General features: G+C 43.2%; 1 protein-coding gene across 2 annotated transcripts; it reads left to right on the top strand.

Annotated features, from left to right (window-relative positions):
* The first annotated feature begins 151 nt into the window (after positions 1 to 151).
* Positions 152 to 15,939, top strand: LOC6504562 (cAMP-dependent protein kinase catalytic subunit 1). Of its 2 annotated transcripts, none has more exons than XM_014904970.3 (3): positions 152 to 334; positions 1,212 to 3,271; positions 13,229 to 15,939. In XM_014904970.3, the coding sequence occupies exon 2, from the start codon at positions 1,854 to 1,856 to the stop codon at positions 2,913 to 2,915; it is 1,062 nt and encodes a 353-aa protein (XP_014760456.1). In that variant the 5' UTR covers positions 152 to 334; positions 1,212 to 1,853; the 3' UTR covers positions 2,916 to 3,271; positions 13,229 to 15,939. The 2 variants fall into 2 exon arrangements, with proteins under 2 accessions (XP_014760456.1, XP_001964906.2); XM_001964870.4 differs by lacking the exon at positions 13,229 to 15,939 and adding an exon at positions 3,327 to 3,596.
* Positions 15,940 to 18,290: the final 2,351 nt, after the last annotated feature.

Genomic DNA, 18,290 nt, shown 5'->3' with positions numbered 1-18,290 from the left:
CTGGCGTAAAATAAACATAAAACCGTTTTAAATTAAAATAAAACCGGTAAAAATATCGTTAAGATCTGGTATTTTCGATGTTTGACTTGCTTATACGATATATGACGATATAAATCGTTTTATCGTTATTGCAAAAGTGTATCGACCTATCGATTTGTTGATATACTATCAACAACCCTATTCACAACCCTAGCTATACGTGTTGGTACGGTCGGCGGTTATGCGGGTATTTCTAATCTAAGCCATACACCTAAAGATACAGTGCGGAATCGGAAAGTCGAATGCAATAAAAGTGTGTTCTGGGCGCTGTCAACTTAGTAGTTAATTGCAAAAGGTAATTTTCGGGAGAAATGAAAAAACAAAGGCAGTTAGTTAACGAAATGGATGTGTAAAAAAATCGATTATCCAATCTGTGGCAGTGTGTGCGGCAGTGTGTGTGGGTGCGAGCGAGAAGGACGGAGATCGGTGTGTGTATGCGTTTAAACCACGGGCCGTTTTATGCCCCAACCGAGTAACGAAATTTAGCACAATGTGCAATAAAGGCCAATTTAACTAATTTAAAGTGTGCGAAAAATGTAGTGACAGTGTAGAGGCCGAAACGAGAGCGCAAAAGTGTCCCCAGAACGCACACACACACACACACAGCAGAAGAAATAAAAGCAAAGTGCGAAGACAAAGCAAAAGCGAAGAAAATCAACAGAAAAGAAAAGGCGAAAACGGTGCCAAAAGTATTTAATAATTTAAAATTTAAATAGACAGAAGAAGAAGAAGAAGAGGACAAGGAGGAGGAGGCCACCATTGTGCGTGCGAGAGTGAGCGGGCCAGCAGTATAGGCGGCCATCAGCTGTTTGACACTTGACACGATCGAAAGTCGCTTCCTCTCTCCGAACTCTTCTGGCGAGCGGCATCGGCTCGTTTATCTGTGATTTTGTATGGTTTATTTATTCAGTGATTATAAAAAGCTCTCTGCGAGCTGCGAAAAGTGCCAACGCAGCGGCGGAAGAGCAAAACAAACTGTTCAAAGTGAAAAATTAATTAATTTGAGAACTCACCACCCCGCCACCCCACCACACACACCTGTGCGAATGAGATATTAAAAAAAAAAAAATAAATGATAATTATCTGGACTCTTTATTTATAGCTCTGCGTTGCTAATCTGTGCGTTTTCTCTTCTCTCTCTCTCTCTCTCTCTCTTGCCCGTCTCTTTGCAGCTTCTCAAAGTAGGATACCGAGAGAGTGTTAACCAAATGTTAGTTTAAGCCTAAAGTGTAAACTAGTGTAAGCCAAAAGAGCGATCTTGTTATCAAAACGCGTCTAAACCAAGCACACATCCACAAAAACACCAAAAACACAACTAAATACATCTTCCAAGAAGAAGAAGAAGAAGTAGCCCGCGAAGTACCAGGAGAGCTGCCAGGAGAAGCTCTCTGGACCATTTCAGTCGCGACCAGTAACAGTAACTCGGCAAAATAGCTAAATCCATTTTGCAGTTCTTAAAAAAGAAAAAGTCCCATCATAGTTCGGCATCCGGCGAGGGCAAGCTACAGGCGCAGTCCAGTTGCGAGGAGGAGGGCGGAGCGGCAGGAGCGGGAGCGGCAGCGGACCAGGCTAGCAGCAGCAGCAGCGGCCCATCGGCAGCAGCCGCCGCCGCCAGCCAGAAGAGCACGCCCCCCGCAGCCACGAGCTCGCAGCCCACTTCGGGAGCGGAAGCCAGCGGATCAGGTAGTGGTGGAGGAGGAGGAGGAGGAGCATCCGGTTCCGGTTCGAGTCAGGATCACCAGTCCGATCAGCAAGCTCAGGTCTCGGCCAGCGCCACGTTCCGTCTATCCTCGCTAACGGGCACTATCTCCAAGATGGGCAACAACGCGACCACCTCGAACAAGAAGGTCGACGCCGCCGAGACGGTGAAGGAGTTCCTCGAGCAGGCCAAGGAGGAGTTCGAGGACAAGTGGCGCCGCAATCCGACCAACACCGCCGCCCTCGACGACTTCGAGCGGATCAAGACACTGGGCACCGGGTCGTTCGGTCGGGTGATGATCGTCCAGCATAAGCCCACGAAAGACTACTACGCCATGAAGATCCTCGACAAGCAGAAGGTGGTCAAGCTGAAGCAGGTGGAGCACACGCTGAACGAGAAGCGCATCCTGCAGGCCATCCAGTTCCCCTTCCTCGTCTCGCTGCGCTACCACTTCAAGGACAACTCCAACCTCTACATGGTACTGGAGTATGTGCCCGGTGGCGAGATGTTCTCCCACCTGCGCAAGGTGGGCCGCTTCTCGGAGCCGCACTCGCGCTTCTACGCGGCGCAGATCGTGCTGGCCTTCGAGTACCTGCACTACCTGGACCTCATCTACCGGGATCTGAAGCCGGAGAACCTGCTGATCGACTCGCAGGGCTACCTCAAGGTGACGGACTTCGGCTTCGCTAAGCGCGTCAAGGGGCGCACCTGGACGCTGTGCGGCACACCGGAGTACCTGGCGCCCGAGATCATCCTATCGAAGGGCTACAACAAGGCCGTCGACTGGTGGGCGCTGGGTGTGCTCGTCTATGAAATGGCAGCCGGCTATCCGCCGTTCTTCGCGGACCAGCCGATCCAGATCTACGAGAAGATCGTGTCCGGCAAGGTGCGCTTCCCGTCGCACTTTGGTTCGGATCTGAAGGACCTGCTGCGCAACCTCCTGCAGGTCGACCTGACCAAGCGCTACGGCAATCTGAAGGCGGGCGTCAATGATATTAAGAACCAGAAGTGGTTCGCCTCCACCGACTGGATTGCGATCTTCCAAAAGAAAATCGAGGCGCCGTTCATTCCGCGGTGTAAGGGCCCCGGCGATACGAGCAATTTCGACGACTACGAGGAGGAGGCGCTGCGGATCTCCAGCACAGAGAAGTGCGCCAAGGAGTTTGCTGAATTCTAGAAGAAAACTTTGCCCCGCATCCCCGCGTTCTGCCGGCCACCTGCCGGCCATTGTCACCGGCACTGGGATCTGCAACTGCAACAAAAGCAAATCGCCACCCGGCATCGTCGCGGCATCCCCGGACCTCGTCCTCATCGTCGTCGTTGTCGTCGTCTTGTCTATATGTCTACTACTTGCAACTACAACTACAACTACAACTGTAACAGTCATCTACCACCCACCCATCCATCCATCCATCCATCCACCGCCTGAACACCTCTGCGTCTATCTGGGCATGTCCATGTCCGTATCTTCAACTGCTTAGACCCACTTTTATGTCAACATTGGATTCATGGAACACCATAACTAGCAAGAATGTAAGTATGAGAGAGTGGAGGAGTTGCTTGTTACTTAATATATTTTATTTTTTAGATTTTTATGAAAACAAATAGTCTATAAGATAAGAATAATGTAATGTATATAATGTAATAATAGTCACAAAAAGGTGGTCTAATAGTGGACTCAAGTCCCCTAAACACTGTAGTCTAATTGTTATGATAATTTGAAGTGATAGTTAACTATTACTAGTTACAAAAGCTATGTAATATCAGCTCTGCTCCTCTGTAAGATCTTCTATAAACAATAAACTCTGTAGTCTAATTGTTTATAGTCCACTGGAAATATACAATCTGTTATTGCAAATAATGCCAGTTACTAAAGCTCTACAATATCATATCGCGGGGAGTCACACAATACCTAGAAGCGTCAGCTTCCTTGTTTATTATGCAATATATCAATCACCGATGGCTCTTACTCACCATATTGCCGGATGAGATACTAATCTATGGACTGTGCTCCCAACTCTCTTTCGGGAAGGGTATTCAGGGCGGGCTATCCCTTTGCTTTGTTGTGACATTAGCTCGAGATTGATGGACGAGTGGCTTGATTGATTGATTGCTGCAGTGGATTGGAGTGTTTTTGCTTGCCGGGGGAGGGGAGGGGAGGCAGGCGAGCAAGTGCCTGGGAGTTGATTATGAGACTGTCCCTCAATTGCTCCACCAGCGGGTCTAGTACATGAAATTCTTTTAATTAGTTTTGCCCGAACTGACTCTGGCTCTGGCTCTGGCGGTGACTCGACTTTCTTGGTATCCGCCGCTCCGATGCTCCTCCCTACGTGATGTTTTTCGAAAAAAAACCAAAACAAACAAAAAGGCAAAACAGCAAAAGCCGAGTACTACCGCTTACTCAGGCCCCTGGGGGCAGAATACCCGTAAACATCGAATCATTAACCGAACAGCCAGCGTCAGAATGCGGCCATAAATGCCAACTGTCACTGCCGGCCATAAGTCAGTGCGAGGAGCAGTCTAATCTCTTTAAAGTGCCCGATAGCCGATACTGGCAATGCAAACAAATTACTTTCAAAGGAATGCCTGGCCAGACTATGACTATTTACTTTCAATGTGACATTTCCAAACAAAACTTTGGAGGCAATCAGGGGGGTGAATAGGGTTCTCTATTACGATTATTATTATTTTATTGGAAAAATCTATTGAAATCCGGAGAAACTTAGGCTTTCAGGCGGTCAATATAGGGTTATTTTTTTTACTTTAAATTATTTTTGAAACAAGGAATATTTCAAACAAGTTTTTAATATTTTTAAATATTTAAAAATGTACAAAGTTGCAATAGTAGGCGAGTACGATAAGTAGTCATAGGCTAGTCAAGAATACTACCCGTTTTATTAAGTTACTTTAGTAATATTCTCTGTGGTTTTCCCACAAATCTAAAAGGATGATTACAGTCGAAATCCCATAATGTGCCTGAAAATACTTTACTGATTGTTTTGAAATTTTAAACACAGTTTGTAGATTATATTCCGACAAGGTTTTTCCAGTATGGTTATTATTTTTTATTAAATATTTTTCCAAAAAGTAAATAGTTTATCGTAAAAAGTATCCTAAAAATAAAGAAAATATGATATTTCGATGAGTTATCTGTAAAAATCGATTATTTTGGATTTTAGGAGATTGGGTTATTAGGATTTTAGATGATCCAACATATGCGATGAAGATGAGCTTTTAAAATTTTCTTGAAGTTCAGAAGCTTCAGAATAATTTCAGCCATTTTTTATATTTCTCCATAAATATAAATTTTTGTCATATTTCTTCCAAATATTTTTGCAAATTGCACCCAATATTCCTTAAACTATATTCGATTATTTAGCAAAATAAATAGATTAATAGATAAACAGATAAATAGATATAAATATCTCAGAAACTTGCCTTCTTTCACACGAGATGGTTATCTTTATCTATATTTCCATTTATTCCCCCCTTAGGGCAAACTATTAAATGAGCTTTCTGCTCTTAATTTTCAAAATACTCCCACAGTTTCCTCAAAAAAGCATTCCTTCACTCTTGACCCCTTTGAAGGGCCAAGTTTGGCCAAAAAACCAGAAGAGAAAGCCAGGAAAAACATGAATAATGTCAAAGCCAAAGAGTAGTTGAAGAAATAAATCTTGCATTTTAGTTTGGCCCGCTTCCCGGCTTATTGCGTGCCGCTCGGCCATTAATGAAATTTTTTTCTTTATCACGGCGCAACCGCTGCTGGTAATTAATAAATTACAATAAGTTTTATGTCCAAACATTTGAGGAGCAGAATGGAAGCAGGAACTGCGTGAGAGTGCGGCATAAAGTTTAGAAATTGTGGATGAATTCTCCAAAGAGGAAAACTACAAAAATGAAACTTTGGCGAGTGAGTGGTGGGAGATATTTCATGTCAGATTAAAAACGATGACAAAAATATTCAAAAAATGCGGTAATCGTCGACCATGACCTTGACTGACCTTTGGCACTCTTGCCTAGCCTCAGCCAAGCCCCGAAAGAGTTGTCTATCCGATCCCCGCCTCTATGCCACTAGTGCCGTGTATTTCCATGCGACATGTGTCGTCTACACTTTTATTGGCACCAATTATAATCATTTTGTTGCTTTTGCTGTTGCCGTTGCCGATTACTGCTCGAGAAGGCCATCAATCATTCGGTTTTGGGCCAAGTCAATTAGACTCCGGCCGTAGTCATGGGTACTAAGTGTCCCAACCCGCCCTAGCCCGGGCATTAGGTTCGCCTATTTACATTAACCGGGCCGTGCTTTACGGATTTTCTGATTGTTTATCAATCGGCAGTGCCGGGGGGAGTCAAGGGGTTATCAGCCAGGGAGTGGGGTGGCTGGGAGGCCCGCCTTGCAAGCCCATTTCCCTGATAAGACCCCTTAACTGTGGGAACCTCTACGGCCAGAAACTGCCCGTCTGTCGAAAAATGAAACAAAAATGTACTATTTTTTTGCATTATAATTTATTTAGCCAATTATCGTGGCTGCCATTTGTTGTGGCCTGTTTAAAAAGGTGTTAATTAAGGCACTCGAGTGCTAATGTGTTTTTTAGGACTGTACTGTTACTGCGCTGGCATTCAAGCGGAGCAGTTTTGGGGCCAGAGTTCAGCTCGCTGTGGGGTGTCGTGTCGGAGAACTCGTTCTCTGAGAAGTTGTTGCTTGCCAGCAGATTCAGATTCAGATTTAGATACAGATACTGAGACACAATCTCACAGATACGCATTCGTCTTGCTCCAGTAAGCACCTATAGCGAGCCAAATTGAAGCAAGCTGGCACAGTGCAACTGCCAACTGGGCTCTTGTCTCGCCAAATTCGGTCTTGGAGCCGAAGCCTGGTGTTGTAATGCGCGGGCGGGTGGAAGCGGAGGCGGAGGCGAAGACGGAGGCGGGTGGATCGCAGACGGAGCGACGACTAGGCCGGGCAGCCTTGTAACAGTGCCCTCAAATCGAGCTTGCCAGCACGCACGCGCTGCAACGGCCAGCCAGTAAATGGCGATAACGACTGTAATAATAACCGAGAGCGGCAGAGACACTGCTCGCCAAGAAAAGAAAACAATTAAGTTTAAGAGGAACGGGGCTGGTCTTCTCCCCCACCTCCCGGAATTTTCCGATAAGATAAATGGTTCTCTGGGAAGACCATTTCCCCAAAACCGGAGTCTCGGGCTGAGTCAACGCTGCGTATGAGCAACGGAGCTCACTTTTTATTTTTATTTTTATTTTCGTTTTCGTACGCACCGAGAATAAATTAAACGATTTCTGCCATCGTTTCTGCCTGTGTTGTGTTTGTTGATTTTTGTTAACTTTTTCGTTTATTTTTTCGCTTTTTTTTTTGTTCATTTTTGCAAACAGGTTTTGTTTTCTGTGTGTCTGTTTGGCCTGAAATGTTAGGAGTGGCAGTCGCCGAATGCAGGCTATAAAAAACATTCAAACTGAGACAGTCAGTCGCTGGTCGCAGCGAGGCGAGCTGGCGAAATCATTTAAATAACGCACACGTCGCTATATCGCCAGTTGTGTACTCGTTTTCAGTTCTCTGTTTCATTTGTGCAATTATTTTTGTCGCTTTTGCTTTCAAAACTGTTTATTCAAGCTACTCTTTCTTTGCTTTTCGATCTATTCTGATGGGATAGGGTTGCTAAAAGTGGGTTATACCACGATTATTAATCCGGAGAGCCTGGCTAATAGTACTTTTTCTTTAGAAGACTTTGTAATACATAATATTTCAAACTTTAAGCCGTATTCCGATCTTCAAAGCGCATCTAATGGTCGCTGTTTCTGTTCATTTTTCTCGTGCTAGTACGCTGTGTATCTGTGAGATAACCTCCTCCTCCTACCCAGCAACCCAGCAACCAGCAATTTTCATTCAGAATTTATGGGCAAATAAAACAGAATTGAACATGGAAAGCGCTGCCCAATGAAAATTGAAATTTTCTTTTTCTGTTTCTGTTTTAGTTTTCGTTTTTATTTCATTGCTGGTTGTGTGGAGCGCGTTATTTATGGACAGGTGTTGTATGCGAAATGTATTTACATTCGAATATGCAGTCGCTGGAGAGGAATGACTTCATACGAAGTTCCAGTCGGCAATCGGGAATTCTGGCAAAAAGTGACAGCATTCGGAGATAAATATTTGCGAATTGAAATTCATTGATTTGATGTAATCTGCGGGAAAAGTATATAATTCAGGCACTTTTTGCTGATAAGAACGGGGAGAGAACTGGGAGTATAGGGTATACCCCTTGAAACTGGCTTATCGCTATGAAATCGTTCAAATAATACACCTATTGACGCCAGTTGTCATACGAGGGGGTTGCCGCTGGCAATGGGCTTGAAAACTAAAACAAAAGTTGGAAGCAAAACTAAAGCCAAACAACAGCTGGCAGAGGCAGAGCTAGAGCGAGAGCGATAAGAAGACCAAGTCGAGATAGTCGAGCAAACAAAGGCAGTTATTAGATTCATATTTATGCAGGGAGGGAGGCCCATCTCCCGAGACTGCTCCCCATTCCGACTAGCAGTTCTGAGTTCCTTCGCACGACAGTTTTTTAATTTGTTTTGTTTGGCCCGTCTGTGGAAATGGGTTAAGAGTATGCACCCCTTCGCCGGAGTTGGCACAGTTTCTGTGACTTAGTTGCCAGAGTCTTCCCTGGCCCGGCCAACACACAATTACAGTTATAGTCGTGCGTTTAATTGAATTTGATAAAAAAATACGAGTCGGAGGAATACAATTAGAGCGAATAGCATGGATAGCACTGCCATCCCCTGCCCCCAGGCCCAATACAATTGACATGTAATCAATAATAATTGTTGTTGTTGCTGGTGGGGCCTGACATTGAAAGAGGGCGGCCCCTGGGCCAGGTGCTAGGCGGCAGGCGGCAGGCAGCAAATAAATGAATTTTTTTTTGCCCCTCCACTGGGGCGCCCTGCCCGCCCTGCCCAGTCCACTCACGCCAAGCGTAATTATTGATTAATTATTTGTGTGGGTTTTGCCTTTTTTCTTGGAACTACACTGGCCAACTCGGCAGCGGGGCTAGAAGGTCTGCACTTGAACCTTTTCCTTTCTTGTTCCCCCTTTCTTTTTTTTTTGCATTAATTGAATCATCAATCTCTCGGGTGACAAAAACACTTACCTTGCCCAGCAGGCGGCCTTTGGTTTTGGCTTCTTCTCCCCCGCACAGTCGATGTGCTCTAGTTAATTGGGTTATTGCGCATGGAGATTCCCCTGCCAGTGACGTCAGGGACGGTTAAAATTCCAGAGCCCCTTTTTTAATCGCACATTTAATCGCTTGTGGAGCGTCCCTGACCTATGCCCTATATACACTGGCACTCCCTCTCTTGATTTCATGCCGCGTTAGTCGCAGCAGCTAGCCCGCGAAGGCCGCTGGCTGATAATTTAGCTAATTCTATGCACTTACCTTGGACACTGGCACCACCCGGCGTATACGCAACGCGCCTGCATAAACATTACACATACGCACTGTTGTCGCTCGCCGCTGCGATTAAGCCGCCCGACTTCACCCCCAGCTGTTGCTGTCGATGGCTGCCAGCAGCAGATAAACATAATTACAGTCTTATCATAATTACCAGCAAAAAATAATAAAAAGGGATAGAGCTGGCGAAGGATGCGGAGAAATAAAAGTGATGACGCTGCGCGGGCTCAGCTGGCCCGTCACTTTCATTCTCACACCAGCACGGCCCTCCAAAGACCCTGTAGTGGTTGTTTCAACTTTTTATTTTATTTTATTGCGGCCTGTCCCCGGCGGCGCTGTTGCGTGCCGGCCTCTGCTCCTCCTTGCACTATCCTTAGTCGGTGCTCGGGAGTTGGTCGGAAAAGCAAGCCGGACGTGGGCGGATTAAAGTGCGATTAAGTTTAAACGGGATATGCTAGTAAGTGATTTACTTTTACTATGGTCTAGGTAGGGTATCTCTAGTGATACTAGAGTACAGAGTACTAGATAACCCTAAAATATACCTAAAAAAGGTTTGTTTTAATACTTTCTGTTGCTTGTTAGTCATCCACCTCTTGCCAAGGAGAGGGTGTAATGTCAACTGGCTTCATGCGCGCGCAAGACCAGCAGACTAGTAGTCCTTCCGTGAATCCTCCTCCGACCGGCCACCTAGCCTGCCGTGACACTCTCTGTCCCTGGTCTTTAATTACTTTCGCAGTTAATTTTGTTACAACAAAAAGCAACACAAACGGCGACAATGTCATTGCAAAAATTGAAATTTGCTTTTAATTTGAGCTTCTGTGTTGTTGGGCCATCAGTTTCCAGTGCTTCAGACCCTGCCTCCAATCCTCCCACGGCACTGGGCCTGGGCTCTTCTTGGTTTTTCATGTTTCCGTCATGACATTTTTTTTTTCTTTTTGGCCAAGAGAAAATGTGAAATACGAAATTCAAAGGAAAACGAAAACGAAAAAGAAAAAGAAAATAATATATAAAGAAAGTTTCCTTTTAATTGATTTGTCTTGAGGGCCTGCATCGATTTTGGCCGCCACATCACGGCGGCTGCCAGCCTGCTTTCGCTGGCTTTCTGCCTGAGAACCAACCGATTTGATTTCAAAGCCGAAAAGTTTATTGACATTAGATACGGCGGGCCTCTATCAATTTATTTCCCCCCGATTGGGCCAAAAACTTTTCCACACTTTGATTTACGAGCAGTAGTATCCGAGATGGCAGGGCGCCTCGATAATTGGCATGCCGATCCCCGTTCGCATTCCAATTCAATGTTCTTTCTTTTTATTTTGGCTTGGTGCCTCATGCCTCATGCCTCTTGCCGCTTGCCTCATGCCTCTTGCTGCTTGCATTTGTTTTGTTATTAAACACAGTTGAGGGTTCAAAGAGCAAGTGTCTGGGAGAAAGACAGAGAACAGCTGAAAAGAACGGCGGAGGAACAACAAAAGCGCCGAAAGTGAATTGCAAATTGCAGATCTCTTGCTTTCCTCGCGTTTATTGAACCCGGCGTCAGTTCGGAGGAGCATCTCTTTGATTGGACACTGACGGGCTCCGAGAGGAAGCACTCGCCGGAGGCCAGTGGAGTGTGAAGCAGAGTTCGGGGGTCAAGAGACTGATTGGCTCGCTCGAGAGCATTTGGAAAGCGTTTCCATTGGAGTGACTTTTCCAATCTGTGCCCGGGACAAGGGGACTAGTAAAGGGTCTTAATTAAGAGCCATCCCGACAAGCGCCTTACAGCCAGTCCTACGTGTCTTATCTGAGGCGCGATATGATATGCCGCAGCTCAGGGACTGACTGTTTTTGGGACAGAGTTGGGCACTGGGTGACGTATGTGGCTCTGGAATGGAGTGGTTTCTGAGGAATGCCGACTCCACCTGTGAGTGCTTAGGGTTTTGTGAATTTTAGAAAAGGCCAGCCGTCTGTGACCTGGAACTGCGGCTTCGGGGACACACGCCCTCCTTGGCTGTGGCTCTTGAATATTTGATGGCTCGAAAGCAGAGAGACTGCATTTAAAAAATGCGTAATTACTGACAAGGGAAACTCGGCAACTGACGACCAACTGGAATACGTTGGCTCGTTTGTAGGTTTCAGGTTTTCAGGCTAGAGGAGTGGAGCAGTGGAGCCGAGGTGGCCGAGTGGGTGGTTGAGCTGAATGGACGAGTGATACTCCAGCACACTATAAATAAGGTGAAAAATCAAGAGTGGCGTGTATTTATACGCCATTGGCATGTGGGTGGCTTAGTTATTTATTTAAAAGCTCCGAAAATTATGTAATAGAAGTGGGTATCTCTGCCAGCTCAGGCTCAGGGCTCAGGTATCCGTGGGAGTGCGAAGCTTGCATACAAAGTCTCTGCCTTTTCACATTTAAATAGCAATTTTTTGTCAAGTTTATGGCTGAAATGGGCAACTCGTTTCGTTTTGTAATGAAAGTGCTTTGCAAATTAAAAGCTGCAACTGCGACGACCACAACAGCTGTTGCACAGCTCATTTTCGTAATATTCCCCTTGCTGCCACACCGAATATATCCGAAAAATCTCATTCGTTTATAGACTCTATAGGCTGGCATATGTCCGTATATCTAGAGATATTTTCAGACTTTCTTGGCTGATTTATTGAAATGTTTTTTTTTTCGGATTGCGGTTTATTTTCTTATTTTATTTAATTTATTTTTCATATGATTTAGGCATCCGTTTTTTCTGGCACTCGGTGTCGCCGCATATAAGCCCCAGCATATTTTTATTGTCCGCCGCGGGAATATTTTTGACATTGCCTGTAGGTCAAAGATGTTGCCAAGATTCCACCTACCACCTGCCAGCTTATGCATATTATATCATACTTTCTGCCCTCTCCATGGTCGAGTTCTTGGAAAAGTTTCTTGCTTTTAGGACGCAATCTTTAGTAGGATTTGTTGGACAAACCTAAAGTGTTTTGTGCAACAAACAGATTATATAAATATTTGAGGGAGCACCCTTTAGGGCACTTATATTTGGGGAGTGGGGGGCCCTCAAGGCCAACTTCGATCGGGTGAAAGCTTTTGTTTGCTTTCATTACTTGGCCATAATATTGCCACTCGGCTTATGTAATTCGAGACAATGGCAGACAACAGATCTCTTGTAAATTCAATGCCAAACTCCGAAAACGCCAACCCAACAACAAACACACAGAGATACCCGAGCACCTCTGTAACGCCGCTCTACCTTGCAGCTCTCCGATTTCGCATTTCGGATTTCGGATACCCGTACGTGTATATCAGTACTGCGATATATGTATCTACACGGCAGCTACATACCTTCTGGCGTGGGTGCAGTGACGCTTTTTGTTTCGGCGATAAACCGCCGCCAGAAACACAGCCGACTTTTTGTTGTTTTCATTTGTTTTATCATCGTGTTATTCGCTTTTTTGTTTCATTCATTTGAGTGTGCGACTTTTTTGTAGGGGATTTAATATAGCACGCCGCTGTGGCTCGCTTACGTCACAAGCCCCACTGACAGAGATGCCAGAGCACCACCCACCCGGCCACCGGCCGGAGGAGGGGCGGGCCGGCCAGTGGAGCATGTGTGGTGCTGATAAGGCGAAAAAACTACAGAACTTTAGCATGTCAATATGTCACTTTTTTGGGAGTCCTATGCGGTTTTAAACTCTTAACTTTTCACCTTACCAGTTTAACTAAAATTAAGTATAGCCTTGACCCAGCTGCGACCCTAGAGCAAGATTAGCAAGATATAGCTAAAGAAACATAACTAAACTTAAACAGAATCGATTAAATAAAATAATCACGTCTCTGGTTTATCATTTGTGTTTGAACTTGATTTGATTCGCCTCAGAGGTGAAGAAACCCGAGTAGGAAGTATAAGGTGGCCCCAGTCAAGGTTGGGTGGTGATACCGGATCGGAAGAAGACAAAGCCGATCGGAATCGAGAGCTCAATAAATTGTGAATTATGCAAATGCCCCCTTGATTGAGTCTGCAGACGAACTAACTCTGTTTTCCTCGTTTCTTTGCAGCATCTCCCTCCCTCTCCGTCTGCGTCCAGTTCGAGCGGAGCAGTTCGACGTCGCCTTTTCACCCAGGACCTGGAGACCAGGAGAGTACTATGAGAGCATACAGAGTAGCCGAAAATAATAAGGACCTACCCCCACATTAATCTTCATTCATAACATATAGCGTATATAACCTCGAGACTACAGATATTTAGTTGTAACGTAGCTTAGTCTTAACTGAAAAAGAAACAAAAGAGCATCCAAGAAGGGAAATCAGTCAGGAGAAGGAGGGCCGATACAGAACCACAAAGCAAGCAGAGGATATCCAGGAGAAACTGTCATCTAAGCCAGGGCTAAGGAATTTTATTTCATTTGGATCGGTCCCCGGACCGGTCACCCAGTCAGCTGCAGCCACAACTTGAGAGAATAAAACGCTTTAATAATTTTTAAATTAAATACAAAAGGTTAAATTTAACACAAAAATTATGGCGCACACAGTGTGCTTGAAAAAAAAAAACAAGTTAAGTAAACAAAGAGCTGGCAGACCTTACGATGAATAAAGTGTGTAATGAGAAGAAACGAGTTCGCTTACAAGCCCCCTCCCCCCCAGAGATCCAGACTTGGAAAAAGAATCCCAATCGAGGACACTTGCGTGTTGGCCAGTGAGTGATCCGACCGGACGGACACTCTTATGCCAGGTACTCCTCCCGCTAGGCGAGCTTGCGACCCAGTAGCTTCGCGATGTTAGGCGTCTTACCGTAGACATGTCCCTAGATATTTATATATTATATACACGTGTATAATTGTTGTACAATCAGAGCGACGACGTGCAACAATAAACCGCCCGCCCCCGACCAGAACTCGATGTACTAGAACCAGATAGATAATTCGGAACCAGAATCAGACCATTATGCTCACCCATCCGTCTTGGCGGCATGACTAGTTGTCCATCCATCCATCCACCCCCATTACTCGCTACTCAAAAACGCCCCAAAATATTGAACATTAAAGCAAGTAAAGAAACATTTGAAACGCAGCAAGAAATATATAAAGTAAAAATAAAAAAAACAAAAAAGTCTAAATGTTTAAAAATAAGCCACGTAAAACAAAGAAAAATGAAAAAAAAAAAAAATTAACTGAAATTTGTGTGTATAAAACGTATAGAAATTAGCATTAACTGAAGAAGAAGTCGACGATGTTGGAGGAGTTGAAGAAAAACCTATATATACACAAGATTGAAGCATTATACTTACCAAGAGCAGAACAAAGAGAATATCAGCAAGCCAACTAAGTATAATAATTTGAAAAACAAAACTTAAAAATTTATAAACAAGAAATGAGAAATGATTTAAGAAGAGAAAAGGCAACTTTAGCAGTTACGATTATATTCAAGAAGATATCGATCGGAATATATTTATTGTTTCGTTATGTGAGGAGAGGAGTGGAAATCATTTTAATTAGGCTGAAAAGAAAAAGATATCGAAGTCGATTCCAAGCTACTTTGTTTGTTTTTTTTTTTTTTAATTTGAATGACACTTCTCTGTATTCCTTTCCCTGTTATTATTTATTTTTAAAAGTCAAGACTTTTAAATTATGTTGTTGTTGTGAAAAGAGAGATATATATACAGAGCTAGAGCCACTCGGGATCGTAACAATTAAAATTATTTATAAATACTTTTTATGTTTTCTATGATTATTTGTTCAACTAGTTGCGAGACAAAAGTCATAAATAGGCATTAATTAAGCATCTAATTTAATAATAAATAAACGTAAATGAAACAAAAAAAAAATCAACAAAAAAGTTGAAGTTCATCGACTAAGAAGCCGATGATGTTTGTAGCCACGAAATGTTCACATCACATCCAAAATGTCTCCCGCTGGAAAGTATGCGTTCCCTTCTAATTTGCGCCAGGGACTCTGGGTCCTTGGTCCTTTGGTACACAGTCTACGGTAGTCTGAGCGTAACAATTTAATGTGGATATATATAACTAATCACGTACGATTAAATATATTCGATTCGAATGTGCAGAAGGTCGGAGCCAGTCGGAGCAACATTAACTTTGTGCAATCTTTCTTTTTTTTGTCTTTTGTCGTCTGCTCTTCGGCAGATACTGTATCCGAGGAGCCCAACTCGAGCTTTACTATCTGACTAACATTTGTATGCTTTTCGTTTGCGTATCAACTGCAGCTTGCACTAATTTTGATTAATACTACTATATAATTCTGTTCGTTTTACTTCTAAAGCTTAGCAATGCCTTACCCTCAGTCCAAGATCTGTTTCGGAAGAACCTTTCGTTCGTTATTGTTTTTATATGTGTGCGTGCAAAATCGAGGTATATATTGAATTAAAATATATATACCATATATATACATACATAAAAATAAAATATGATATATACACGAGATGATGATCAAGAACGCAAGAAATGAGAAAGCAAAATTCAAGTTATTTAATTTAGTTTATACATTTAAGTTTATATAGCAAGTGCATATATATATATATATATTTAAAAACCAACAATTAAGATGATAAATCTTAAATAAATAAAAACAACAACAAACAACCAAAACAAACACATACAAACAAACATACAATAAAAAACAAATTTGAGAAAAAGTAAAAGAATTATTAAGTAAACGATGGATAAGAAGGAGAGGAAACATGAAAAACACAAAGGAAAAGAAACAAACAAACAAAAAAACCAATAAAATGAATTTGAAATCCTTAAAAAATATATACACGAATTTGTGAAGGTTTTTTTTATGAGGAAATGGGTTTAAACTTTAAAGGATTGTAGATTCAAGAGATTGGTGGTGAGTATCTGTTAAAGGATTTTAATTTCATATGATTGAAAGTGAGTATATTCATTTAAAGATAAAAACACTGGGAATTATTTTAGAGAACATAAAAAATGAATTAAGTCAAATGTATAAAGTGTCAAAAAGTAAATCATAAAATAAGAAATACAAGAAAATATATGGATATAAGAACTCATTTAAAATAAAAATTAAAATCTGGGAACTGTGATAGGCCGTAAAGCCCTTAACCCACTAATAATAATATAATGATTGAAAGTTGAGAATAATGAGAATCCTCTTTCAGAAGTCCTTCAAGAATGGATTATATTAAAAGTGTATCTGTTATTCAGAAACTTGTACCCACCCCTGCCACTTGTCTCCGTATCCATTTAAGTTTGTCTGCTTGTTCCGTATTTCAAAAGTTTAGGAAACAAAAACTTAGTTTCGAAGCAACAACCAACAAAGGAAACAAGAAAATAAGAAAAAAAAACTGCGGACTGCCCAAAAAAGTTTTGCATAATTTTTTGGTTTGTTGCGTTTTTTTTTTTACCAACGTACACCTTTGACACACTTGCCGTTGGCTTTTTGCCTTTGATATTACATGGGAAGTAAAACGAAAAAAAAGTGTTTTTATTTCGTTTCCTTGATTTCAGACTTTCGGGCTGGCAGACACAAGTTGGCGTGTATACATGCTATATAAACCAAAACACTCTCGCACCCTCTCTATATGCATATTTATATGGAAGATGAGGAGGTGGTCTCAGGTCTGAGGTCTGAGGAGGAAAAACCGTGGAAGGCTCCGCATGTCTAAGGTTATTTATAGCAACACTTTTTCGGCCACGCTCACATTAGCCTCTTTGGCTTGGCTTGGCTCCTTCTGCCGCAGTTGCTCCTTTCGCCAAGTTTGTCCTTAAGTTGGTCAGGACATGCACGAAAGGACAGTTAAGCAGCTTTATGATTTGTGTGTGTATATATGTAGGTATGGTACTGAGGTATGTGTGTATATTTTGGCCTGGGCCTGGGGCAAGGGAATTTTCCTTTGTGCTGGCCAGAAACTGGAAATAATAATTCCCAGCATGGCCAACTGAGCAGCGGAACGGGCTTTATGCGGCACAGAGACTTCAAAGGGGAACTTTTCCCTATAAATAGACGGCCCCATGGGAGTGGGAATTATGTTCGGGAAATGCGATGAATAGTTTGCGGAAATTCGGCTTCAATTTGATGCAAGAGTTGAGGACAGGCACGTATAATTGAATTTCTCAGGCCGGCTGGAAAACCATATCTTGCAGGTAACCTACTGGGTTTCGGTTTTCTGCAAAAATCAAATTAATTTAGTCTCCTAATTCTTATTTATAAGCCGTTTCCTTTGGGTTTTACTGTAGATCGACCTCTGGAATGCCTGCTTGGATTGTCTTTATGGCTGGCCTTGCAAAAAACCAGAAAAGGAGAAAGCGACGGTCCCCCGTCTTGCCAATTAGGTTGCCTCCATCCCTTTATGCCATTATAGCCATCCGATTGTGGTCGAGAAATCTATGTGCTGCCTGGGCTGGCCACAGCTGAACTGGTCTTTGTTGCGATTTGTGCTGGGCCAGCAAAAGGTGGCAAGCCATCGGACCTGATAATTGGAAAATAAGTTGAAAATACGTTTTATGAGATGCTGCGAGCGAGTGGGGGAGATGACAAGGATTCCATGGAGGTCGGTGGTGTGCGAGGTCTTTGAACCAAGGGAATCCAATCCAAATGATAGTGGAATAAGAAAAATATTCATAGAAAATAATCCCTAGATTCTTCGAATGAAACACATTTGTTCAAAAGCATTTCTTGGCATTCCTCTTGGCTCGCATAATTTATCTCGGCATTTATGGGAATTTAATTCTATATTAATCATGAAACTATATTTCGGATGGGCAGACTTAAAATTACAATAAATCGAGCGTTGGTGGCCACAGCGAATTCCGAGTCCCAGAGCGAGAGCCAGGCGGCGGACATATGCCACTAAATATATTTATGAAATATGTAGTATATACGAGTAGTATCCCGCAATGTGCTGGCAACTGTGTAAACACATTCCGAGGGCAGGCCACTCGTGGAAGCAGGGGCGAAAGTGGCGACAGGGGGCTGCTGCAACCGCTGACAGAGGTTGGACACTGGCACGCGTTAATTAAAAGTCTATTCATCAGCTCAACTTGAGAACTGCGAACTTTTAAATAGAGCGCAAAGTTTGCAGAGACACCAGGGAGTCGAACTGTGTGTGTGAGCCAAAATTGATTTATTTGCGGCCACTAAC

Source organism: Drosophila ananassae, chromosome 3R (genome assembly GCF_017639315.1).
Source record: "Drosophila ananassae strain 14024-0371.13 chromosome 3R, ASM1763931v2, whole genome shotgun sequence".
Classification (NCBI taxonomy): Eukaryota; Metazoa; Arthropoda; class Insecta; order Diptera; family Drosophilidae; genus Drosophila; species Drosophila ananassae.
The sequence above is the reverse complement of the archived record's forward strand: the minus strand, read 5'-3'. Positions and strand labels throughout refer to the sequence as shown.